The sequence below is a fragment of the Lepeophtheirus salmonis genome, chromosome 13 (assembly GCF_016086655.4).
Source record: "Lepeophtheirus salmonis chromosome 13, UVic_Lsal_1.4, whole genome shotgun sequence".
NCBI lineage: Eukaryota > Metazoa > Arthropoda > Copepoda > Siphonostomatoida > Caligidae > Lepeophtheirus > Lepeophtheirus salmonis.
In genome coordinates this window covers 10,496,325-10,523,442 of record NC_052143.2, presented here as the reverse complement: position 1 = coordinate 10,523,442, position 27,118 = coordinate 10,496,325, and the positions used below count along the sequence as shown (strand labels likewise).

At 30.6% G+C, this 27,118-nt stretch overlaps 2 protein-coding genes across 2 annotated transcripts in view; one reads left to right on the top strand and one right to left on the bottom strand.

Annotated features, from left to right (window-relative positions):
* Flo2 (flotillin-2) overlaps positions 1-27,118 on the top strand; it is a 73,861-nt gene that overhangs the window by 28,714 nt on the left and 18,029 nt on the right. The window contains 3 exon segments of the mRNA XM_040724364.2: positions 17,752-17,960; positions 18,782-18,925; positions 21,620-21,700. Coding sequence (XP_040580298.1) covers positions 17,752-17,960; positions 18,782-18,925; positions 21,620-21,700 — 434 coding nt within the window.
* Positions 7,721-13,764, bottom strand: LOC139907068 (glycine receptor subunit alpha-3-like). The gene has a single exon (XM_071893038.1). It carries the CDS (start codon positions 11,112-11,114, stop codon positions 10,191-10,193), a length of 924 nt encoding a protein of 307 aa, XP_071749139.1. The 5' UTR covers positions 11,115-13,764; the 3' UTR covers positions 7,721-10,190.

Here is a 27,118-nt window from a genome sequence, read left to right as displayed (position 1 = left end):
GTTTGTTTCATTCCATTAAATAAGTATTCTGTACAATTACTTGGAAAGTTTTATTTCTAGTACACATCTATACGTCTCAAAAACATAGTTTTGTGGCTTATTTTACTTGTTCATTAGTTTGCTTTCAGGATTTTATTTATTACTTTTTACATTTTTCTTGATAGTGTTGGAACTGTCTTTCCAATAGTTCTTTGACAAATGTATTGAAAAATTTGATATACTACTTCAAAGTAAGTAGTACCTGTCCAATTTGTTATGCATAAATGTCTTCAGAGAGGAAGCAACTCCATAAAGGAATGCATATATCAATAACAGATTATACTTTTTAAATTAATCTTATTTTGCAAAATGAATGTAAATATTTTGATAATTGAATATGTATATTTAGCATCAATCATCAACTCAGATCTACGTACTAAATACCTACATTTGTGAAATAATTCAAAAATAATTATATCAAATAAATAATTAACAAATTTAATAATTAATTGTCAATTTTAAGAAAAATAATGATAGCTTTCTCTTCGGTTGATGGATCAGATTTTATTTTTGAAAGAGTATAATATGTACACGTTTTAAGAGGATTTATTGAACAATTATTTCGTAATGTTAGGTCATATATGAATCAACTTGTTTTGATAAAGGAGACAAAATATAAATTTTGTATATGTATACATATACATGGGAAGTAATGGAAATGTTATTTATATTGTTGTCTCTTAAATGTCTTACCCTACGATTTCAGAAAAATGAGAAATTTATATTGTTAAAAAAGTTCTAAAGCAGGAGTGCCGAATCCCACTCCTTATATAGAAAATAAATAAACAGGAATTACTCTCATTTTGATCCTCAATTCTACTTTGAGTCCAACAAGGACTTACAGGTTTAGTTTCTCAGCGTTACTCTTCCTCATTCGTGCTTTCACTTTATATAATATATATTTATCGTTTATGTTCTCTCTTTCAGAGTAAAGTACTAACGGGAACAGCTCTAGAAAATAATAAGAAACATATATTTAGGTAGAAACTACAAAATGCCAAGCTATTTATATTATCTTATAGCATTATTTTAATACATGATTCCTGTACCACTGGGCCGCTCACGCTAAGGCCATACATGGCCTCAATTATTGTATTTATCTAGTTTGGAATTTGATCCATGCAATATATTTTGCATAGGGTACTGCCCGCAAGTTTTTTTTTGTTTTTAAAAAGTGAAAATCATATAAATAGTTTAGGACACATTTCGTACTACTGAGACACTAGTGAACACAAAAATTGGAATATGTAGATAGTATGGTTGGAAGTCCATATTTAAATACGAATAGTTATAACCTATTTCTTCTTTATTGCTATTAGCTACCTGAGAAAATCCTTTATTCAAACGAAAAAAGATATACTTTCTTTCTCTTTCCTGTCTCTCCCCAGTCTTCCTTTCACATCCGTTAAATAATAAAAAATCTTCCTTATTACAACAATGTTTCTACATGTGTCTTCTCTTTTTTATTTATTTCTTCTTCTCTGACATCATACCCACCCACCCACACGGCGGGAGAGGAGAACTATATTGATACCTACCTACGTCCTCTTCTTCGTCTACATCCCCCCACGTCACCCTTTCCAAGAACGTGTGTCTGCATACACTATACACACACAGTACATATTTGTTCACTAACACACACCATAATAGTAGTCTGCTGACAAGATTGTTGTGAAAGGACGTGGGGAAAAGTGTCTACTCACTCATCTGATATTTAATTATTTAAAACGAAGTGCATTATTATTATTGTTGTAATTAAATTGGTTCATATGACGTCATTTGAGGAAAGTACAAACATATATTTATCTCGATTTTCTACACGTGTTTAACTAAAAATAATTAACAAATATCTGATATAACATTTTATATTATCAAGGAGAATAAGTAAATATCCAAATAAACTTTTCCTCCTCAGATAATTTTATCGATAAGTCTACTCTGATAAATAAGGAAACAGGGTTCAATTCGTTAATAACTTACTAATTAGATAAGAGAATAACTCAATATTCATTAATGAATAGATTTGATTACCATTAATAAATTCATTCCTGCAAATTAGGTATAAGATTATTTACGATCAGAGCCGGTTTGTGTGTTGATCAGGACAACCTTAGCAAAGATAAGTTTTAAAAGTCAAATTTTAATATGGAGCACGGGCTTTCTATATTAAAAATTGGATTTTTTTTTCAATTAGTAGATAAATACAACGTCGAGCTGTTTTTTTTTAAGTTGTCCATATTTCATGGAATTACTTATTTTTAGAATATTCTAAATAAGGTCAAGCATTTGTTGTTCATCTTTTGGAAATTGTGTTCTTATTTAATATATGGCGTGTTTTATTACTCTTTTAAATTGACAAATGTAAAACTAAATCATTCCTATCCAGATTTATCCAGAAATTTTACAAGTTTGCACATTTTACATACATTAATAAAGTATGGTATTACTGAAATCGTATTCCAGTTTACTGAAAAGAATCTTCAATCACAATTTTCCATATTTCTGGAGTCATAGCAACCCAAATTATATTAAAATGTGTTTTCTTTGGTTTATGATTTGCCAGGAAATTACAAGGTAACCAATTTTTACTATTTTGGGATTCTGAGCAAGTCTGTGATGGAATAGTAAATAATTGTAAAATTCCAGGTATTTATGTTGTTGTTGTTTTCTTTTTTTTTTAAGAAAACATCCATTTTAAGCTATACTTACCTATATTCCTGAAAGATCCCTTCAAAATCTATTCAACTTTTGATTTAATGAAATACATAACTTTCAGTCATAATTGGCTTTGTTTCTAATGTGGATGGACTTTTTTGTAGTATAATTAAATGCAGAAAAATGTTTTTGTGATATTAACAACATTTCCTATATAATATTGGTAATCAATTGACGTCATATTATATTTTATGATTAGTAAAGGAGAAAAAATATACCAATAATTTATGTAATGCCCATGGGGATGTTCTTTGTTCCCCTAGTTGAACTATTTGTCACTGTAGCCTCAACGGCACTTATTATCCGAGAAAGTAATATTCGAAAAAGGGGGATTCGACAATTCGAGGATCAGGAGTTAAAAAGGTAATAATGATCAGTTTTTTATCAGCCCAACTGTAATTATTTACTCATCTTAATCATACAAATTTAAGAGTCATTTTTTTTAGAATTTCCCTTTTAAGAATGTAGTAGAACATAAGAATTAACTGTCGATTGTTAAGAAAGTCTTTGTCCTAGTCGCCACCATGGGCACATAGTACGAGAAGAGGATGAGGAGCGCCCCTCTGAGCGATTTGTCCAAGAAGGCCATGGTTGAGCAGACAGACTGGGGTCTCTACGACATTGTAAATCGTCTTCCTTGAGTCATTTTTTTTTTTTTTTTTTTTTTTTTTTTTCATATTAGCTGTGGATTGCTAAAAAACACATTTTCCTAATATCCCATGCATGAAGACATTGTAGATCGTATTCCTCGCGGCCCCAGTCTGCTCCCTTATCGTATTCTGGTACAATTTTGCGTGCAGGAGCGCTCTTATCTCAATGCTCTTTTTGTACCGTATGCTCATGGTGGCAAATAGGAATTTTTTTTTGTAAGAAAATGACTTTTCACCTCTCAAAATTTGCATAATAAAGATGAGTAAATAATAACCGTTGGCACGTTATATAATTCTTTGAGATGACTAAATTAATTTGATTTTTTTTTACTTCTTGACTTCATTTTTTTCCGGTAAAAATTAGTATATATTTCCAGGCATATCAATTTTTCAACGATAAGTCTCTATGTAAACCAATTAGAGTAGTTGTCGTTAGACTGATGGATAAGACAAACTTTAATTTACAGTAGCAAGAAGTTCTCACTTATCAGAAAATTTGTTATATACATTTGACATATCCTTTTAGGCATGAAATATTCATATTTTCGACACTTCATGATATGTATTGTTTAAAAACTATGGGCAAACGTATAAATGATCGCTACTTTTCCTTCTTTTTAAAGCTATATCATATCTCCTGCATAAACATATTTTGACTAATTGATTGAATATATTCTATAAAGGCTTTATCAGCTCTCTTTTGCTCTTTATATAATTCGCATTGCATAATATTATCAACTAAGATAATATATGTATTCAAAATGAATAAAAAAATATATTTATTAGGTCTAATGTACTTCCATACAAGGGCAGGCCAATAAACCTACGATTTTTATAAGTTTTAGCCTATTCACTTGAATAAATAATCAGCTATTTTCAAAAAGCATCTTTCAGTGGATTTCTTTCAAATATTGAACAACCTACGTGTTTTTGATAGAAGACCACACCGTGAGAATTTTGGTGAAAATGAAAAACAGTTAATTTCGTTTGCTCATCAAGTATTAATTTTTGCAGAAAAAGGCTATCACTGAAATCAGGTCTAAGGTTGACAAATACTCCTGAGACTCTGCACCATCAATTTCAATGGTAAAAAAATGGTTTACTGAATTTAGTTGCGCCCGTACAAGCACAAGAGATGCCGAACACTCGGAACGCCCAGTTGACGTTGCTACACCCGAAACAGTTGAAAAAAATAACGATATGATGCAATCTGAGATTTAAAGTGCAGGAGATTGTGGAAGTGATAGCCACATCACAAGGCTCCATTGTTTCTATTTAGAAAGATCACTTGGGTAATAAAAGGTATTTGGGAGATTGTTGCTGTATTTCTCACAATTGGCCACAAACGCAGTCGTATGACAAGTTTTTGCACGGTTTTGTTACCGTGGACAAAACATGGAATCACACCAAAGAACAAGCACCAGCCAAAACAGTAGGTTTCTACGGGCATCCAATAAAGTTATGGCGACAGTTTTTTTTTTTGGATCCACATTGATTACCTTCAAAAGGGATGTAAAATCAATGGCAAATATTATGCCAGCATATTGGAGTGCATTTGTCTTAGATAAAAGTTATTTTCCATCAAGACAATGCAAGGGGGCAAATATGTGTAGTCTCCTTGACGAAATTTCTGTGATTGTGATAAAAATTGTTCCATCTTCCGCTCTATTCTATGGATTTTCCGCAATTGGCTATTACTTGTTTGCAAAATTTAAAGAAATTGTATGGCAGAAAGATATTTGACCTTAATGATGAAATCATCTCTGAAACAAATGTCTATTTTATGGACTTCATCAAATCTTATTTTTTGCGAGGGATAAAAAGATTTTACAAATGTTGGACGAAGAGCTCAAAATATGTTGAGAAATAAGACGATTTCTTGTCAAAAAAAAATATGTTTCATTAAAAAAGTTACGGACTTATTGAGCCGCCCTCGTATGATGTTCTATGTGTGATTAATTGCCAGTATATTTTCATTGCTATTTAGCCTGTGGGTTTCCCTTTCCCTGCTAAATTACAATATTTGATACTAATTATCTCTAGTAAACTTAATACTTTTAACTTTAAAAAAATTAAAAAACACACATTTTTTTGACATAAGTTGCTGACATATTTTTATTTTGCTTTTATTCTAAGAAAATATTAATTATATTATCTCAATCTTTTTAGACTATAATAAAATTATTTTTGCTTAAGTATATGCCAAGAAAGACTTCTTCATTTTTTATCGAATGAACAAAATTAAAAAAATTGATCAACTCGTAAATAAAGGTCATAGAAGTTTTTAAAAAGCTTACTTAAATAAGTTGTAGTATACACAGGGAGTGACTTTATATTTTGTGGTTCCTACTGGCCTCTAAAATTTGGCAGAAGGCTAATGATGTGGAATTTTGTCTTCAAAATCCATAATGTTTATTTTTGGTATCCGTTTCCATTAGGTAGGAAATATATTCAGCCCCTTTACTTGACAATTAATTAGTTGCTAAATTCGTCAAAGCTGTTTGACAATTTTGAATTAATTTTATTTTGTCACTTCTTTTAAAAAATACAAATTTGACAAATAATACTAAAGAAAAAGGATAATTTACAAAATTTAACAAATAAGGTACTCATTAAAAAACGTATTTTCAAGATTTCCCGAAATAACATTTTTTGGAATGAAATAATAAATTTTTAATAATCTTATTAATTTCAAAATTGGGACATCAACAAAACAGTAGGCAAAAATCATTTTTTTCTTGATAATTTGGACAACAAGATTTGAGTAAAGAGGGGATGGGGAAGGAGGTGTAGTAGAGCTTAGTCATTCATTTCAACTGTTGGACAAATCTTTATTTGAATAGTGGTAATATTCAAAGCTTTATAAGGTTTATTTGGAGTTCAATAAATAAGCTTTCGAACATGAGTTAGGGTAGACAAAAGCTGGTAAAACTAATTTTTTTTTGATTTTTTTTTTCAAATATGGGGCATCATTATCTCATATTGTTATCACTGTGTATGTATGGACTTTTAGCCGTAAACATTTTTGCGAAAACATTTGTAGAAGTATCAGTAACTAAATTGGTATGGCAATTTCAGTACTTTTCCATACTATTCAGCTAAGAAATTTCGTATTCATATCTTTCTGTAAAATAAAGTTTAATTCTTTTATGACTGTAAAATTAATTTGCGGGAGGTGTCATAAATATGAGATTTGGTGAGCCAACTTTTTAATGACGTACCCTTCTAAATGTCCTTGTGCAGCCTTTTTTCTATCATCGTTCAAGTCTATCTTGCAACTTTTATAAAAATGAGTAAAAAAGTGAATACAGTCAAATTTGGATAAGGGAAACTTTTTTTTTTTTTAGATAAAAAGTTGAGAAACCCCGGATTTTTCTTACATCTGAACAATATTAAAAAATAAAAAAAATAAACACAATTTCTCTATACCTATGTAATTAAGTAATTTTGAAGCTGCTTATTTCGAAGCAACTAACGTTTGATTAGATCTTATTTTTGACAGATCCTACAGGATTTTCAGCTTATCTTTCAGCAAAAGTGTTTTTGGAGGGGTACTCACGATATCAAGTGTCTGTATTAATTCAAAAACAATTTGTAATGAATTACAACAGAAACTTACAGTAAAAAAAATCTTGGGGTCAACTTACGACTTTTACCATTATAAAATTTAAAATTCTCCAGGGAATTCTTCATTCTCATGAATCCCTATGAAGATGATACCAAAAAAAGAGAAGGAAAGGTTGATTTTAGTCAGATTTTTTGTTTCATGATTCTTCTATACAAAGTATTTTATATATTAAAAAATTGGTATCTGAGAGTACGTAGCATGGTCAAGAATATTTTTAATGTTATATCTTGATATGAGTGTATTTGATTTTTACTTTTTACATGCGTTTAAGTGGTTTTTGTATCATTTCTAGCTTACTTGTTAAAAATTCCTATGGTTTGAGGTTGTTAAGAAGAAAGTTTTATATCCATATGTGTGGATAATTTATTGTTTTTTATATTATATTTATATATAATAAGATAAGTTTTTTTTGGGGGGGAGTTATAATCTTTTCACCTTACAGCAGCATCGTCAAAAACTCTTTTGATTTACGGCCATGAAGGCTCTTTTCACTCATTTTAATTAGGCTAAGGTTAATGGAAAGATGCCGGAGAAACATTATACGGCTTTTATTTTATATAAGTATTACTTGTAAATATGTATGTATGTGAGATACCTAACTTGATTTGGACGATTTAACTTCAAGGCATTGAAGTTTTGACTGCATGTATTTGACTTTTTTTCCTTTTCTTATTTTTGAAATAGCTGATTGATTTTTTAAAAGAAGAATATGTATATTATACATATTTGAATTTGTTAAAACAAATTGTTATAGTTAGTTTGGATGTAACATGCAATATATACGAACTTATGAGTTTGTCATTTGAATTTAAAAGTTGGGAAGGAATCACCCACTTATTTTTGATATTCAGGAAATAAATGCACAATTTATCCAAATATAAGTATTTTTACAGGCCAGGGCAGCAAAACTTGGACTGTTAATTAATGTTTATTTTCTCATAAAAAAATTTAATGATTTCATATTATATCTACTCCAACTGACTTAGGTTTCTTTTGGTGAAATCCATGTACAGAAAGTATATTTATTTCTCTAGGAATCGCCCGGGCGCGATGCACATTGAATTATATCTATGTAAGAAGTCAAATCAGACTTCCATAAAATAGACTCCTTAGAAAGTTAACATTTTTACGTTTTAACTCAATTCATTTGTTCACTTTTTTTAGAAAAAGATAATAAAAAATGTTATTAAAAAATATTTTAGCAATCAATCTTTTCAAGAAATATTCAACATATCTGCCTCCACTTCTATCACAGCCTCTTCACAAGGTCGGAACTTAGTGCAAGTGTCCACAATATAATTGGCGGCGGGCTTGCTTCTTGACCATGTGCTAACTAAGGTACCATAACTTGATGGAATATTCAGAAGTATATTTGAAGCTTAAAACTAAATAAATCCATTCAATTAAAACTTTATGTGCAATATTTCAAATTAAATAAAGGCTTGAAAAGGTCCCTGTTTTTTTGTTTTTTTTATAAAACATATTTTGGCTTCTAATGGCTTCCCTGAGGCTATTTGAAACTACAAAAGGGGTTCACTGATTATTTAATGGAGAAAGAAGGATGGGATGAACGTAAAATATGAGTTGCATTTTAATAACTAGATGTCGCTACAGTCTATTGTCGAGATTGACCTCTAATGGATAATGTAGTGTCTTCTCAATCCTGTCATATATTATTTTAAATATTGAATAGCATTTTAACATTTTATACAATCGAGTTTATTTTTTATATTTTACTTCTACTCCAGAAGAAATGTAATGTAGAAAAGTACCACATCCAGATCTTGATAAGATTTCGTTTTTGGTGGCTAAACATTTACAAATGGATAATAAAAATGATCATGTTAGAGTCGAAGTAAATGATTCTCATGTTAAAAACTCTTGTTTTTTCAGTTCTATTGGTCTCTTCGAAAGGGTTTTCAAATGATGAAAAACATTGTCGAGGGATATTCTTAATGTTTAATACTTGATTTCTGATTAAGTTAAAAAGTACGATCATAAGGCAGATACAATTTACTTAGCCTTCTTTGCATTCAAACAACGATCCATGAGATCAGTTTTGTTCCCTTTTTACCCTTGGGCCAGGCCATATCCCTGTGTCTTAGTTCTTATATTATGTAGCCCGTGTATTTAAGTTAAACTATATAATATACTCTTTTTAAAATTAAACTTCGTCCTGAGTCACGTGTCTTTTTACTTATTCTACCCGTTGGGCTGCCGACGAGCCTGGATTAATATATTCTTTACAATATTTGAGTTAAGGACACAACATATACATTTGTAACTTTTAGCTGTCATCGCCAGCGTATAGTTTTAAATACGATGTGAAAATGTACTAGAGAATAACTTGCTTTTTGTTTATTGTTTACAAAAGGTTTCCCAAACTTTTTCAAGCTCGTACCCTCTTGGTTTCAAAATAAACTTCTAGTCTACAATCAGTTATTACAACCTTTTGATAATAGTGAAGTAACTTCGAAACGAAGAATATATTATTGGATTAGGAGGAGAAGGATATCGAATCAATCGATCATAATTGCTGTCATAAGTTTCCAGGTAGGATTGGAGAATCAATATAGATCGTACTAATATTCAACATATTCATTGATGTTACCTTGCAATGCCATTTTTTAAATTTTGTACATCAATTTGTTGTTTTATTTAATAACATGTAATCACAGCCTTTTCGCTCTACCGCCCCCAGTCATTCCTTTTCGCTCTACCGCCCTCGACAACAAAGCACCCTCCACAGGGTAAAGTTATCGCTCACTTTGGGAAACGCTCGTTTAGACCAGAACATTTGATGCTTTAATGCGAATTACCGAGAAATTACTTGATACAAGGTTATGTAATTTTATCTTTGATTATATTTATAAGTTTTTGATGTTGTATAAATTAATTAATTATCTTTGAAAGGGATAATTGTTGAAATGAATTTACTAATTTCATTTCTGGTCATGAGTTTTGAGAAATTATATCTCGATTTTTTTTTTGGTTGTCATTTACCGTAGATCTGAATAAGAGATTTTGTTACATACATTAAATGATTTGAAGTACTGACAAACGTTGTTGGATGACTGATAACATGTACATATATTTATTATTAGTTAATTAATTATTTTACAAATAATGTGTTCTTAAAATCAATTAAAATTAACATGTTAGATGACATAGAAGAAGAATTTCAAACTATACCATACATCAAACAAAATGGAGCAAGCTATAATGCAACACTTTGCAAATAATGCAATTCGATTTTTCTTCTTCGTTGTTGAGAGCTTGCAAAGTTCTATGATAACCTCTAAAACAAATATGAAAAAGAGTAGAATCAAGCAGAAAATAAGCCATGTATCAATCAACTTGACATAACCCGTTGCTGGTAAAGAAAAGGAAACACTTTGATACAGGGTATACATGACAAGAGTCGTAGTGAGTGTGATCATGATTGTGGTTTCAAATCTTTCCTGAGGGAAGAAGAGCGTCAACATGGCAACAACTTGTAGGCAGAATGTTGGGAGATATGTCGTCCAAAGTAAATTGATAAACATTCTCTTTAATATGATATGAATTCGAATGGCATCACTCCCATGGCATGATATGAATCCAAGTCCAGATATCTCAAATTTCAAAAGTTGAATGGGATCCCACGTAAGGGTTTCATTCATGATCAAGGCAATTTTATTCTTTAAATCAAAGGGTAATCTTATTTCAATGCTACAGTTTTGAGTGTCGAAGGGATAATTTCGGAAATTAAAATTGCAGTAGATTTTCAAATTATTTTCAATTGTGGCAATCAATTGTACATCAGAGCCTTTATAATATGTTTTTTCGTAGAGATCTTCGATAGAATTTGGATACCCAGTGGCATTAGGATCTTTCAAAACAGTAATTTGAATACCTTTTTTGTCCAAAAGTATTTTGTCCTCTTCCACAGACTTCTCAAACATTAATAGTGGACTCCAAATTCTATTGATTTCGTTATCTGTTAGAATGTGTCTTTTATCATTGATTAAATTGTAAAATATAATTCGTGAGTCTCTCCATTTCAATTTAAGTTGATACCTAACTTCAAGTAATTCTCCCATTTCGTCAATGAAATTAATTGATTTCAGATGAAATTGAATTTGTAGAGGTATTTTCTTTTGGCCATTTTCATTACTCGAAGGAGGAAACTCTTTTTGATAAGCATTGAGTCCAATTGATCCACAATTTATTTCGTCTTCTCCAGAAGAACAATCTGCAACGTCATTGCAAACACTACTCCTTGGAATACAATTTGAATCATCACAGGAAAATTCACTTGCTGTACACTACATATAAAGAAAATTAAATCATAGAAGGAATATTATGTTCTATGTAATTGTAGTTGGTACCTTTGTTAACTTTAGTAACCTTTCTTGTATTATTTCGTTATTATTTCCTTTGAAGAACCAAATATTAATACCCCAAGGAATCAATTTAGATCCATTATAAAAAGCAAATATTTTCAAATGATCAAAAGTATCCATGATAACCCAAAGATTCGTTCCGTTGCTGTTATTTATATTTGTTATTTTACTTTTCGAAAAGCCTTTAAATATTAAATGTGATCCTTGAACCATATTTATATATTTATTGTCTACTTTGCTTTGAATATCAGGAGATAGTCCTCTCAAATAGAAATAATTATTTCCAAAAACACAGTAGGATTTCAAATTAAAAAAACATTTTATGTTCTCAGGTTTATTACTTATTAGATCATAGCCATAACCATGTTTAGATATTTTACGATTCCCTTTTCCATGTAGGGTAGTAGTTATTAAGTTTTCACAACACTCTGTTTTATTCCACATAGGACTTCTCCATCTCAAGTCAAGTAGAAAATTACAAATTCGACAAATTTCGAAGGGGTTTCGTTTCCCGTCAAATACGGGTATTTCAAAATTACTAAAAACTTGTCTATACTTTTGTACCTTTTAAACGTTAAAACAATATTAGAAAGATATTTCAACCACAAATATAAATCAAAAGATTTATTATCAATAAATACATACCCCTTTGGTAATTTTCCCGTATTTTCCTATCTTAAATTCTGAAATATTTGATCCCCATTGATATATATCTGATACCCAGGGGGGCGCGATTCGAGAAAAAAAAATGGTAGAGATTACTGTTTTCTAAAAGCTTAGAGGAACAAAATCCTATAATAACCATACCTCGAAACATGTACACCTCGTTTTCATGGACTAGATTTGGAGCCCTTCCCCCTAAGGTAAGGTCTTTGATGAAGTTACGTGGAATGGCAAAGTTTTGTGAAATGTCATTGACGCTCAAACAGATTTCTCCATTCCAAATGACTTTTAAATGACTTCCTAAGTATTATAATGAAAACAATATTGAACCATGAATTAAATATTGTTTCCTTTTTAGTAGATTCTGACTCAGAGCAAACAAAATCATATTAAGAAGGAATTGTATTTTATGTGGGACTCATTACAATGAATAACTTACTCGTTTGGAAGTCTTGCTTCAATATACATATGCATTGCCAGAAATGACTTAAATGATGGTGTTTGAATGGAATTAAATACTCATTTTTACTCTGAAATCTTAAAACTGCAGCCTTTTTAATGAAGGAATCAATCCAAAAGGAGATGTGAGGTCCAAAAAAAATAGTTTGAGGAACGTCATGGAACAATTTGAATTTGAAACAAAATGTTAGATTCTTCATTAAACTCTCATCATTCATAATTGTATTTGTGACAAGTTTTGCCGTAATATCTTGGAGGTTTACCTTTTTTAAAGGGAAATTGAATTCAATAGCAGAGTTTATTTGAATCCATTTGAATTTAAAAAGCTATAATGAAACAAAAAAAATATTTATATATTTAGAAATAATAGAGGATGCATATTTGAACATTGAATTCTTACATTAAATTTAAGGAAGGCGGTCTTCAAGTAGATAATAAAGAGTAATAAGGTTATCCAACGAGTTTTCATTTGACTTGAAATAATTAATATTACTATTTGATGGCACAAGGAGGTTTACAATCAAACTAAATCTTTATTTCAGAATAATAAACATTATAAGCTATGTATACATCATTAATAATTCAATTTCCATTAATTTAGAGGAGGATTCAAGTACTGAATCAATATGACTGGGATTCTTCCTACATTCTAAAGAATATGTTTTAATGTTAATTGTGATTACAACTCAAAGAACCAAATTAAGCACTACTAGGATGACTATATTTTGATTTGAAAAAAAAAATCACAGTATCACGCAACATTTCTTCAAAAAGTTACAAAATTGATATTTACCCAATTATTCTTCCAATCTATGGAATTATCATATAAAAATTGCCGAAAATTTATATGTTAAGACTTGAATAAGAGTTTAAGTTAAATTTGAGTTCAACCAATCAGAAACGTTCAAAACACTAATGAGGGGGGAGGGGAATTGATATTTGACAACATATTATATTTTTATGACAGTGGGGTAGCGCTGTGAATACATTTAGCCTAGTGGAGTGAAGAAGTTAATATTTTGGAATTTATAAAAGAATTAGGAAAACAACTTCTCACTAATCTTCTTTCAATTTAAAAGTATGGGATAAGATTAGGGAATGAATTGAATAGTTATATTATTCCTTAAGTAACGCACCTCTTCCGTGTTACACCTTTCAACAACAGTATCGCTAGGGAAATATTATATCTAGAAAATTCCAACATTAAATTATTAACCAAAAAAAAAAAAAAGTGCTAACAACTAAAAAGTTCATAACCCATTTAACTTCGGGTGCCTGGCTGTGATGATTTCGTTTTTTATGGGAATATGACGACTATTGGAAAATTCATTTAAATGAATCCTTAAAGCTAAACCACGTGGAATTTCAGGTAAGCCCACATTTAGGTCTTTCGTATGTTTTTATAGTTCTATCATTATACTCAACAATTTAAAATTTTGTGATGGTGCTACTGAAATAGTTAAAAAGTTTTAATTATCTTTACAATGGTATTTGCCAACTAGAGGCTGCATTAATAAAAAAATTGTGTGTACCATAAACTCCGATATTGCTGCAGATGTTAACTTGACAGATTGTCTAGTGAATAAGATGGCTTTTGTCTTTTATTAATCTATTTTTGGTTCAAACATTTAAGTAAAACGTCATCTTGTCCCTTTTAGACTGAAATAATGTTATTAAAGTACTTTCCTTTAGAAAACACCATTTCAGTTATATAGTTGAACATTCCCTTTCTACACCAACGAATGTCAACTAAAATAGTTTTTTTTGGAGCTCAAGGAAAGAAAGAAAGAAATAATTGAATGACACATTTGGACGACTTTCATAAAATTTTTATAAGTATGCATTTATTACATTAACGCAATAATTAGATTGGAAGAATTTCTCTTTTATGGATTTCTATCAGTGATTAAATCATATGAACGTTGCAAGTTCATTGGTTTAAAGCAACATCTAAATAATATGTTACAGCATATTTATTTTTATTAGGTGATGCACATTTTCACTCATTCTGACATCCTGACATCGTTTCAGTGTCAAATATCAGTGAAGTGGAGTGGTGGCGGTCTTGGACCTGTTGAACGTTAATTTATTCGTTTTTTGTTATTTTAAACGAAAAGATGACCACGTGATAATTTTCTGCCCAAATATACAGGGTAGGGTAGCAAAACGTGGACTGTTAGTTAATATTTATTTTCTCATTATTATGAAAAGGGTTAGTGTTTTTTTTCTTTTTATTATTATGTTTCCGCCATCTTTTTACATAAACAAACTAAACTAACTACTTAGTCATTTTATCCCTATGAGCGAGCATCAAGCAAAAGGCAGTGCATCTCAGATCAACTAGATGCTGGAGTTGACGTGGTGAAAATTACGAACATTGTTAAGTGTTCTAAGAGCCTCGTTTTTAAGTTGGCCAAGATGAAAAAAAATAAAATAGAAAATACCTCTCCAGGATGTCAGGAAAGGGAGGGCATAACTAAAAGGGGGATACGAAGTTCTTGTCAAGTTTGGAGAAGAATATGAAGGAGGATCCCGCTAAGTCGATGAATTGCCTCGTCAACGACTTCTTTGCGGTTCCTAGGACTATCAGGAGGGCTATAAAGCACGACTTGGGATTATTTTCTTTCACAAGATCCCCACACCACCTTCTGTCAGATGGCATAAAAGCCAGGAGTCTCGAGAAGTGCAAGAAAATCCTCACATGGATCAAGGGAAATGGGTGAATCGTCTAAAAATTAAATGGACTTGAAGATTTTCACAGTTGATCAATTTCACAACCACCGGAACAACTGCTGGCTGGCTTAAAAAAAGACAAGGGGTTTACCACTCCAAATATCCGACCCAAAAAAGGGTCCTCAGCGTGGTGGCCTCTGATGGAAAGATGGATAGAAATTGGCCAGGAGGTCTACTATAAGGTGCTCAGGCGCAATCACTTGCCAATTCCGAAGACCAACTACCCGGAAGGTAACTACGTGTGGACTCAGGACGGCACCCACACCTACGTCAAGCCCCAAAAGTTATATGAAAATTACTTTATTTGATTCTGGTTCAAAGAGATATGGCCCATTTCCTCACCAGATATGAATTCACATGACTTTTCTGTATGGGGCACTTTGGTGAGGAAAGCCAACAGGACCTCACATCCAAATACTGACTCACTCAAGTCATCCATAGTGGCTGCTCGGGACAACTTGTCAGAGGAGTTTGTCATCAACGTTGCATGGCCTACAAGGGACGTGTCAAGGGTGTGATTGATAATGAAGGTGGCCATATTGAGTGAAAAAAGTTTTGTAAAAACCTTATTTATAGTTTTGTTAACATTATTTTTTTGCATATTATTGGAAATATAAAATTATTGATCTATTTTTAAATCCATCTCTCGGCTCCGCGTTTTACTTCCGTACACTGTAGTTGTCTACGTTACAAATATGTCTTCACTGCATGTTTATTTTGAGGTACTACAGAAAAAATATAATTTAATATCATCACAATGTACCTTGTTATGAAGTTAGTTATTGGGTAATTTGTTATACCATCAGCACCCCTAATAGATAAAAAGTATTATATTAGCCAAATAAATTGAAACAATAATTAATCTTGTAACTGTCGTTTCATCACTTTGTTTTGGATTCGGAAAACAATAAAATAAATAGCAGGATAGGTATATCTCGGCTTTAACTCATTTACAAAAAATATACTGTTTTTTTGTTGTCAGGTTTCGATTTTTGCACGTTTTTTCGTATTCATGTGTTTTGAATGTTGATTGATCGAATTCAAATAGTTTTTGTTCAGCGGGAAAAAATTATTAAATAATAATTTTATAGTTGATAATGATTATTTAAATAATTATTGCCTTTATCTCTCTTTAGAGAAAAAGTTGCGATATAGAATAAAGAGATTGATATTATTCAAGTGTCTGAAAAGGTTTGTACAAAAAGTAGTGAGGAGTAACGTTTCTTTTTCAACTTTGTTTTTTGTAATAGAAACAGCAGGAATTTGAAGCAAAACTAATTTTGTTATTCAAATAAGAAGAATATAATTATAATATATATTTACTCAATATATATTATGAAAAGGCGTTTCCAAATAAAAATCAATTAATTTAATGGCTTTTTTTCCTTAATTAAATAACTTCCGTTTTCATCTTCATTTCAAGGCGATACATGTTATAATAATATTTAATGGTCTTATTTATGAGTATTGCTTAATCAAATATGTGTATTATTATGGTATCAACTATTTTAAGAAAACTGTTGGAGTCATTAAAACGCTTGGAAATTGAGTCTTTGGAGTGGCAAATGAGTTATCAGATTAAATAACCTGGAGCTACATATTATTTGATTTTTATTTCTTTTTCTTCTCAAGATTATTTTATCCATCATACATTCATTCACATTTATCATGATTGAAAGTCAATAATAATTATTTTTTAATCACTCTATGCTAGAAAAGAAAAAGTAGGTTCATACTATAGACAATATTTTCCCTAGCTTTTTGAAGTTCATATATTTTTTGATAAAAATTGGATGTTTGAATATAAATCCCTTACTGGCAATAGAAAATGTATTTGTACGTACGTAAACACAATATTCATTCGGGATCCTGTGTTTGAAAATTCATTCATCATTTTGAAACTCAATTCTTAGTTCTCCCATTTTTTCTTTACAAAAAATTTTAATTTTACAAATTCCTATTTTTAGTATATATTTAATATATGAGTGCCTTGAATTTTTATAAGAAAAATCTTAATATAAGGAAGCAGGGATAAAGAGTTGATACATATTATTTAAAGTGTTTTTTATACAATCTCTTTTAAATAATTAATCATAAAAACATTTTTTGTGTGTTTTTATGGATATTTTAAAATACTTTTAGGATATCTCAAACCATAAATGTTCAAACAATGGTGATCCGTTTTTATCTCCATTTTAAGTTTTGCATTTCTTTTATAGAAATGCTTTCTAAATGTGCTCTAGATGGAAAATTATTTTTGTACGAGGGTTGACTTTTTTTTCTAATGGTTTTGATGACTCATTTCTATTGTAATAAAAGTATTGAAATGGATGTTATTTGCATAATAGTAATTTCATTTTATGTATGATCCATTTCTCACTTTAATTGATGACTCAAAATGTAAAACTTTCATCATCTTTTTCCCCAATTTATATTTTAATTTTTTTTACTAAAAACAATTCATTTGTTTAACTACCAGGTACACTGACCGTGGAAGAAGTGTATAAAGACCGAGATCAATTTGCTACACTTGTTCGTGAGGTAGCAGCTCCGGATGTCGGACGAATGGGGATTGAGATTCTATCATTTACTATCAAGGATGTTTATGATAACGTGACTTATTTAGCATCATTGGGTAAAGCTCAAACAGCTGCTGTTAAGAGGGATGCTGAAATTGGTGTAGCCCAGGTATGTATTTGGTTTTGTCTAATATTTTGTTAAAATTGGATTAGATAGTTTTTTAGAAGGGGGTTTCGAGGAAGGAAAATTATAGGTCTAATCTGTACACACAGTAAAAAAGCAAAAAATGATTTTTCCGAAGTTAACGTGATTTTTTTTCGCGAAATTTCTGAAAAACTAATTGAATTTAAAGTGGCTTTATATAAAAAATTAGCAATTTTAATATATTTATTTTCTACGGCTTGTTGCTCTTAATAGAATTTGAGTGTAATAATGAGTATTTTACATTTAGTGTGGAGTAATCCCATTTTTTAGCCGAATAAAATACAAAATAGATATGCATTCCATTAGTGAAGCATTTATAATTTATTAATATATATGTTATAGGATTTTTTCAATGATTTTTTAAATTATTAATTTATTGGATGACAGAAACTCCTAAAATGAAATTATTTCTTATTCAAAAGAATGAATAAATAAAAAACTATAGTCTTAAAAAAATGTTTGTATTTTATAATACACAAAATAACAAATGAGTGTAAAAGTTGATTTTTCGTCTTTTAATTAATTTTCTTTGATTTGAAAAGTTGATTTTGAGATTAGGAGAAATATAAAAAGTTATACATATGTTCTATATAGGTGGAAGGAAGTCAATTAATAGACATATTTACCCATCATCATTATATTGGCATCATATATTCCTCACATATTAATGCATAGAGATATTTTTGTTATTGACAGGCCATAAAATCTATTTAGAAAAAAAAAAGATAAGGATATTTTGGGGGATAAAAATACAATTCGAAAATATTAATAACGTTATTTTATAGGCAAACCGAGATGCTGGTATAAGAGAAGCTGAGTGTGAAAAGGCTGCTATGGACGTCAAGTACAACACAGACACCAAAATAGAGGATAATTCTAGAGCCTTTAAACTTCAAAAAGCCAATTTCGATAAGGAAGTTAATACTGCCGTAAGTACATTTAAGTATGTATTTATGACGATATTTACACTTAAGTACAATTATAATACTACTCCTATTTAACTAGGCAGTATACAACTACTTTCTAATGTTCATATATTGTGTAGCACATATGTATTCTGCCGAGCATTATTCATCATAATTACGTTAGGTATAATTGCTTTTTGAAAGATTGAAAAAAAATGTTTTGGGAGTCGTTATATTTTCTTATTTTATTTATTTGAATTTAGATTAAAACATTTACCTCTAATCATTTTATGTTGGATTAAAATTTTCTATAATCAACTTCTTTTGACACTGAAAGTAAAAACACAGATAATGAATGGTTTTTCATTTTTCCGAATCTTTCATTTTTATAGAGTCAAAGGTTTTGTCTCAGCTTGAGCCGATTGAGTCGAGTCCATAAATTAGAAAAGGAAAAAATACTAGCTGTAGTACCCGGCATTGTCTGAAGTTATAAGTAGTGATGAAAATCGTATGCATAATGGGTATGCTAAAAAAAGAAACCGATAATCACCATGGTATCCCTGGCAAATTTGAAAAAAATGTTTTGGTGGAGTCCAGCTACAATCAGGTGTGATACGAGAGGAGGGGAGAAGGAAATTAACAAGGATTTTAGCAAGAATCACTCCGATGTTGATCCGCAATGCTAGTATAAGTCCATCAAGGACTTAGAATTATAATTCTGGAACAAATCCTTAAAGTTACCATAATACTTTTATAAGGACTCATGAATGTTCAATCAGGTTATTAATATTATTGAATCTATATAGGAAAGGAAGTTCACGCCTCAGGAATGAAATGATAATGACAATTGCTGAGGGAAAAAAACCATTCTTACAAATTTAAAATTTAAAAAATCACACGATGTATATCACTAGTTATTTTGCGTCGACAAAGTAAGAAAATAACTCAGCAATGATTCCTAGGTGTTTCCCTCAGTTTTTCATCAAGACACTCACACGTGCAACTACTCACTCAATTATCAATTTGATGAGTCAGGGAGTAATTTAGCTCGTTGGTAAGCCTCAATAAAAGTTGAGTTAAGTGCTTTCGAGATTTAATTCATTTTATACTGTGCTCCTTCTTTATCATATTTTGGTATATGATATACATCAGGGAGAGCAATATACACTTCACCATGTGACTGTTTTTCATGCATACAGGGGCACATTTATATTTTTTTACTGACTAGATTATTTTTAAGGGGAATCAATGTTAGTTTTGAAGACTTTTTCACGACAATTATCAAGATTTAGTTTCAGTCAAATTATGTTAACTATCTGAGTAGTCTAATTGTATTTCATGTTCAGATAAGCAAAGGCCCTAATTCCCTTACTGTATCATCATAAGAGTAATAATAAGTAAGAGTTGATGTTATTATAAATACACAGGAGTGAAAACTTTGTTTTAATAATTAAAAAAATTGGCATGATCACTGCCAATTGAGTAGCTGGAAAAGAATTTGAATATTTCCTTTATGTACGATGATTCTAATGGTATTTTGTAGTGTTGGATTTGAGTCAAATTTTTTGAGTTTGAGTTTTTGTAGAATTCCCACATATTATTATCTATTGTGGTTTCTCCTTTTAAATGTATATACTCTTCCTTTAATTTCAAAGGAGTAGTGTCTGTAGTTAGGTCTGTCTTTTTGAGCGGTAGTAAAAATTTGACTATTCATTACTCCAATGTTTCGAGTTTTAATGTTGAAAAATTGTCTACTTTAGTAAAGTCGAGTTTTGTTAGTACAAGTTATGCTCAAATTCAACACTATTATTTTAATTTTGAAAAAGAGGACACGTGACCCAATCATATTTGTAAACTAATAAATAAAAGAATATCAATGGATTCATATTCTTTGTTTAGGATTTTGGTTGAATAAATCTGTGTATCCCACTAAAAATGAGGCCTTTTATGAGTAGATAGAAATGTTCCCGCCTAATAGGAGAACGTTTGTTCACTTTTTACACTGGGTAATTATTTAAATTTAGGTTAAAGTAAGTGTACCTTTTGGTGGCTGAATAGTCGGAGCTGGACTCATTTATTTTACATATGAAAGGTACATCTGCAATTTGCATTCACATCACGCTTCTTCTTAAGAAATTTCAATTTAATTAATTTACTTACTATTTAGAAAGTTGACAATCCTAATCTTTCTGCAGAGGAACATATATTTAATCATCATCTTTATCCAGTATTTATTTGTGTTTTTTATCAATTCAACAAGATGTAACTTGAAAAATTTTTATTTGAAATTCAACAAGTTAATAACAATTATTCTACACGTCGTTATCTTCTTAGTAACTCAGAACTTTTCCTCCATAAAGAAACAGAAATAAGGTCCAAAATCAATTGGTTGCAATTAGTCAATTTTTACCAGTATTTAGTATTCAATAATAATTTATGGTAATTGTACACAGCACTGAATATGATCGAATTTAATCAATCAACATTCAGAAAAATGCTGTAGCTGACGAAAAAATACAGTGTAAATTAATATGTTGGTGAGGTAACGCCGTGCCTAGAATTATTTAGCACACAAACTGTGTATTTTTTTAGGGTTTTGAATATTGTAGCAATTAATTTGTAGCTTTTGAATATATTTCATTATTGGACTATTAATATCTTAATCAGTGATTCATTTCTAATACTTGTTGTCATATTTTTTTCTCAATTTTCATTTAGAAAGCCGAGGCTCAACTTGCTTATGAACTCCAAGCGGCAAAGATTCAACAAAAGATTCGTAATGAGGAGATTCAAATCCAGGTAAGTTTTAGTTTTTTTTAAAGATTAATTTTGATCTATTACTATGTAGTAGATACTAACATAATTTGTAGATTTTAAATTCATATTTACGTATGGTAAATGTCATTAGACGCTGTAGCTCTGTACTCTTCATATATAGAAGAAAACAATTTATACACTGGGAATTAAAAGTTGTATAGTGTTATGGGAGGCAGTAGATTTAATTGAAGTTTATTTTCATTTTGGATAGAAAAGGAGAAGTGGCTTGACACAGTGTACACTACATTTATGTAAATATTTCTGACAACTCTTCCCTAATTTTGTTTATAATTTCATTAGAGTATTTTCCTCATTATTTTTTTTTTTTCATATGACATGTATAGCGCAATGCTTAGTATTGTTTTGAAACATATTGCTTGATTATTTGATTCTTATTTTATTTATGTATATTCTAAAAGAGTGTGCTGTGTTTTTCAAAACATTTATTGCTTCTTTTATTTTGAAACATCTTAAATATGTGTCTATAGCAATACAGTAGGTATGTTAACAAAATTTGAAAACTCACAATATCTGACTAAAAAATAGATGATAAGATGTATTTCGCTTTCTAGTTGGGATATAAATATCTCTTTTACCGCAATTTGTTGGATGATCACAGAGTAAATCTGATTTTACGGGTCCAACACTTATTACCTTTTCTCACTAAATTTTAGATTTTACTTAACGTCTGCTGTTTATTCATCGTCAGCTGACCTAATGATGGATCGGATTTGAAACAAAGAAACTTGCTATTCAAATAAATGATTATTAAATTAATACATTTATTTTTGTAGTTCATTATTTTTTGTAGGTTTTTCAAAATAACTTAATGAATTCATCAAAAAGGATAAGAAAATTATGGAATAACAAATTTTAGGATGAAAAAGTTGTCTAACAATGCAACTATTGATAGATTTGCTGTAAAACTCTGATGATTATAGACAACATAATGAAAAAAAATAACTATTTATGAATGAAAAGAGTTGCAAATGAATTTGTAGAATATATCAATTTCCAGATTCGATTAAATTAATCGAAGAACTTAAAATCTCCAACTAAAACTTTCGGCTCCTAAAGCATATGCTGACATTTCATATTTTTCTGAGATATCGTAACTCTCTATTTGAGGTCAATATGATATATTATAAGACATTTTGTCAACATCGAAATGTTCCAACTTAAAAAAGTTACTTAAAAGTTTCTCGTTCAGAGTCTACAAGACATAAATGACAGGCATTTTTCCCTATTATTTTTCTTTGAAGAATTCCTATATCTTCATTTTTAGTAGATGCATCATCTATATTAGTTACATCATTCCATGCTGATTGTAATTCGCCTTTCTCTTCATTTTCCCCACACAATGGTCAATGTTTTCATTATTTGAAAGCAAAACAAGTTCACTTTTTTCCAACTCCAGCTGTTACCTTGATAGAATCAACTTTATGAGTGTGCCACTATCAGCAATAATGGTAAAAAACAGCCACAAACTACGGAAAGATGTTCTAATTTGCGAGTGCTATTGAATATACCTCTGCGTGCCATAGGTTGCCGATTCCTGCCTTAGACTATACCATACTACCCCTGTCAACAAGGCCTGAATACATCCAAAGGGGCTGGAGTATCTTCCGCCACACCCTGGAGCTCACCATCAGTTCTGAGGGTGGATACATTTACAAAAACATGTCCTTTGGTTTTTAATTAAAAATTAACTTTCAATAAACTTGTTTCCTAATTCACCCAGGATCCTGGCATGATGGATTTGAATACTTTGTGTGTTAAAATGGGTAAATAATTAAGGTTGGCCCAGTATATATGATACGGGCAATATGGAAAATGCTGGTTAGAGTGCAAAATGGCCGAGCAATCTATTTAATTTCCAATAGAGTGGGCAATGGTCATTGTAACTTCATTTACATTGTCAGGTAAAATGGCTGTGGGTAAGTTGACTATTAAACCATTTGATCGTTAAGGATTTAATGTAGATGAAGTTTCAGGGCAATCAATTTGATAATATTGTGCAGAAATTTCCAAATTGTGAATTGCAAGCCGCATTGAAGCCTGTCTAGTCTTAGGTTGTGGCCCACTACTCATGCTCACTTCAAATAGTATTTTTTAGCAAAATTGTTGCAATATTATCAAAAATCGTATATATAGGCATTTAGCAAGAAATGTAACTCAATAGGTTCTGTAGCCCAATAATAATAGTTCAATTGGCAATGCAGTCCATTATATTATAAAAGGTTAAACATCCCTGATCGAGTGCATTTTTATTGAAATTTATATTGTATTATATGAAATTGTTGCTAGAGACTCCATTTTATTATTTTGTAAAATATATATCTGCCAATAGGTTGTGCAAGTGGACAGCTGGTCCCTATGTTGGATAAAACCAATCGCCACCTCTATCTTGAGTTTCAAGGACCGCTTTGTATATATTATAATGCACCTTAGCCCACGGGTTACGTTAGTGAACTGGTGGTATATAAAGGAGATCAAAATATATCGCCTCCGCTACCCCATGTAACAAGGACCCCTTCTAATATCCTATGATACACCCCATTTTACGAGTTGTGCAATTGAACCTCTGGTGCAAAAGATGGATTATTACCCATTGCCACAGCTTCCCTATGCATTCCAGTCCCCTTTTAATATCTTAATACACCGACGGTTTATGCAAAAAACCGCGGGTTCAAGAGATTGATCATTATCCACTGCCACCACTTCCCTGAGCATCAATGACCCCTTTCACTATCCTATAATACACGTTTATGATATTATGGGTCGTGCAAGTGAACTACTGGTCGAAAAGTTTTAGTATTAAAAAACACTGAGCCTTCCGGTTGCAGAAAAGCTGCATGACGATCATAAACCACCACCATAGTTACACATACCTTTACAGAGACCACCAAGTATAATACCAAAAAAAGTTCACTCCCTTTAGTGTGAATAGCGAAGGTTCCTGATGCTCAATGCGGCTAATGACCCACCTTTTAGACCAGCGGTTCACTTGTATGAACTTTAGACTGGGGTGGAAGTGGCAGTGGGTAATGATCCACCTTTTGGACCAATGGTTCAGTTTCACAACTTGTGGGCCAGGTTGTATCATAGGATATTATAAGGGGTACTTGAGCTATGATGATAGGTCTTGTTCCCCTTTGGGTAACATTGGTTTACTTGCATAGCCAGTGGGCTGGTTTGTATTATAATAATTTTGAAAGGGTGCTTGATACTCAGGATCGAGGTGGCGATAGACTTTGGCCGAGGTACATTTTGCAAAATACAATTTAATATTTTTACTTTTTTTATTTTTCTTATCATAGAATAGTTTAATTGTGGGAATACAATATAAATTTCAATGAAAAATAAACTAGATTATCAATTGCTTGCAATGAAATTGTATCATAATCAAATTTCCCACCATCATTTCACCTCGGAATGTAAATTAATTTAAAATGACCATGGACCACTGTTTTGGAAGTTTAATAGATTGCCGGGCATTTTGCACATTGCCCAGGGATTTTTCAAATTGCCCGATTATTCACATTACCCGTAGCATATATATATATATATATATATTTGTACAATGCACTTTTTTTGAGATACCTTTTGTCGACATATTTCAAAAGTGAATTATTTTATTACCATAACAATAGGGGCGGCTTTTCCACTGGTTTTCTCAAAATAATGATATATTCCACATGAAAAAGTTGAATATATATAGATGTATGTTTTTTGTGAGTTTACTGGATAATTGACAGACTTGTATTTGAATCCACATTTTCATTTTACTCTTACTACATGTGCAATCCAAGTCTAGATTCAAATAGGGGGAGGGAGTGGGGCTAGTTGGTGCCATACTCCCTTTTTAGCATATTTTTTATCTTGTGAAAGGCTTATTGGGGTCTGAGTTGTTTATTTCTTCAAAATGCAGCTATTGGCATCAATTTTAACACTTTCGGTCGTGTAGAAACCTGTATATCCTTGCAACAAGTGTTAAAAAGCTATTTTACACATAGAAAATGCTTTTGGTTGGGACTATTCAGGACTATAGCATTAGGTGTGGGCCAAGTGGCTACCAGATGAATGATGGAAATAATTTTTGTAAGCAAGGACTGTCATTTGTTGAGCAAATCTCGTTACATGGGAAGTCCCCCATTGAAACCCTGGTAATTGTGATGGTTTGCTCAATTTGTGATACAAAATAAGTTTGTATACAATACTAGAGAAGTTATTATGTACTTAATAGCCTATTTATTTTATAATAATGTTTTTTATCACATCTGGGACAAAATCGTCCAAGGGGGATTTTTTGTATTTATATGAAGTCCTGATGGGACAAAATTGTCAAAGCAGGTAAAACATTGAAATCCTGTTGGAACATATTTACCACCTTACCTTTACAAAATACTGTTAAAGGTTGTGTGCATACTAAATATTATTCATAATACTTGGTAAAGGTCGAATGAAGTATAGAATGACAAATAAAATTATGTTTGTGCAAAAGTCATATCAAACCCTTGATGTAGTTAATTTATTAACCAACTTCTCAGATCGATGGGTCTGGTTGACGTAGTAGTGTTACTTTATGTATAAAAGTAGAAATTAATAGTATTTATCGATATAATTGAAACAAAATTTTATTTCAGCAAAAAGATATATTATTATAATCTTTATCATTTCCAAGCATTTCAAAAATTTAAGACACTAATAGGCTATTTCACGATAGACAACTTTCCCTTGTTACTGTTTTGTGTACAAATATATACTCATCAATTGAGCTATTCTTCAGCCTATATCATCAAAAAAGTACATAAAATATACTACAGACTACTTCTAATAACATTTAGGTAAATAATATTATATAAAGGTTAATAATATTTAATAAAAGGGATATGGATCATTTTAGACTTATTAATTTTTATTATAGTTATTTATTTTTATGAATATTTTATGGCAGAACTCTTCTATATGAAAAATTAGATTAAGATTTCCTTTGTAATTAGAAACGATTAATAAATAATTGTATTTACCAATCTATTAAAGTAGTCTGGAGCTTATGAAAGTAAAATTAAATGCGTAGTAATGTCTATATAAACTTGTTAAAACGATTAATATGTTTGTTAAGATTATACTAAAACAGAAAACAAATAATACATAAGGTTTGACTAATTGATTTGAAAAAAATCTAAATTCATTATTTTTATCTAACTTTAAGGGATATAGGGTTGCGATTTTTTTAATATCTGGCATCCTGACACGACGTAGATATTATAAATACAAGCAAATTTTTATAAATATTTTTTAAAGCCTAATCCTACTTTAAACACACCGTGACATGCTATTATCTAAAAGATATAGCTTCTTTGATCCATGCTTTTATTGTCGAGCTTTACAATTGTA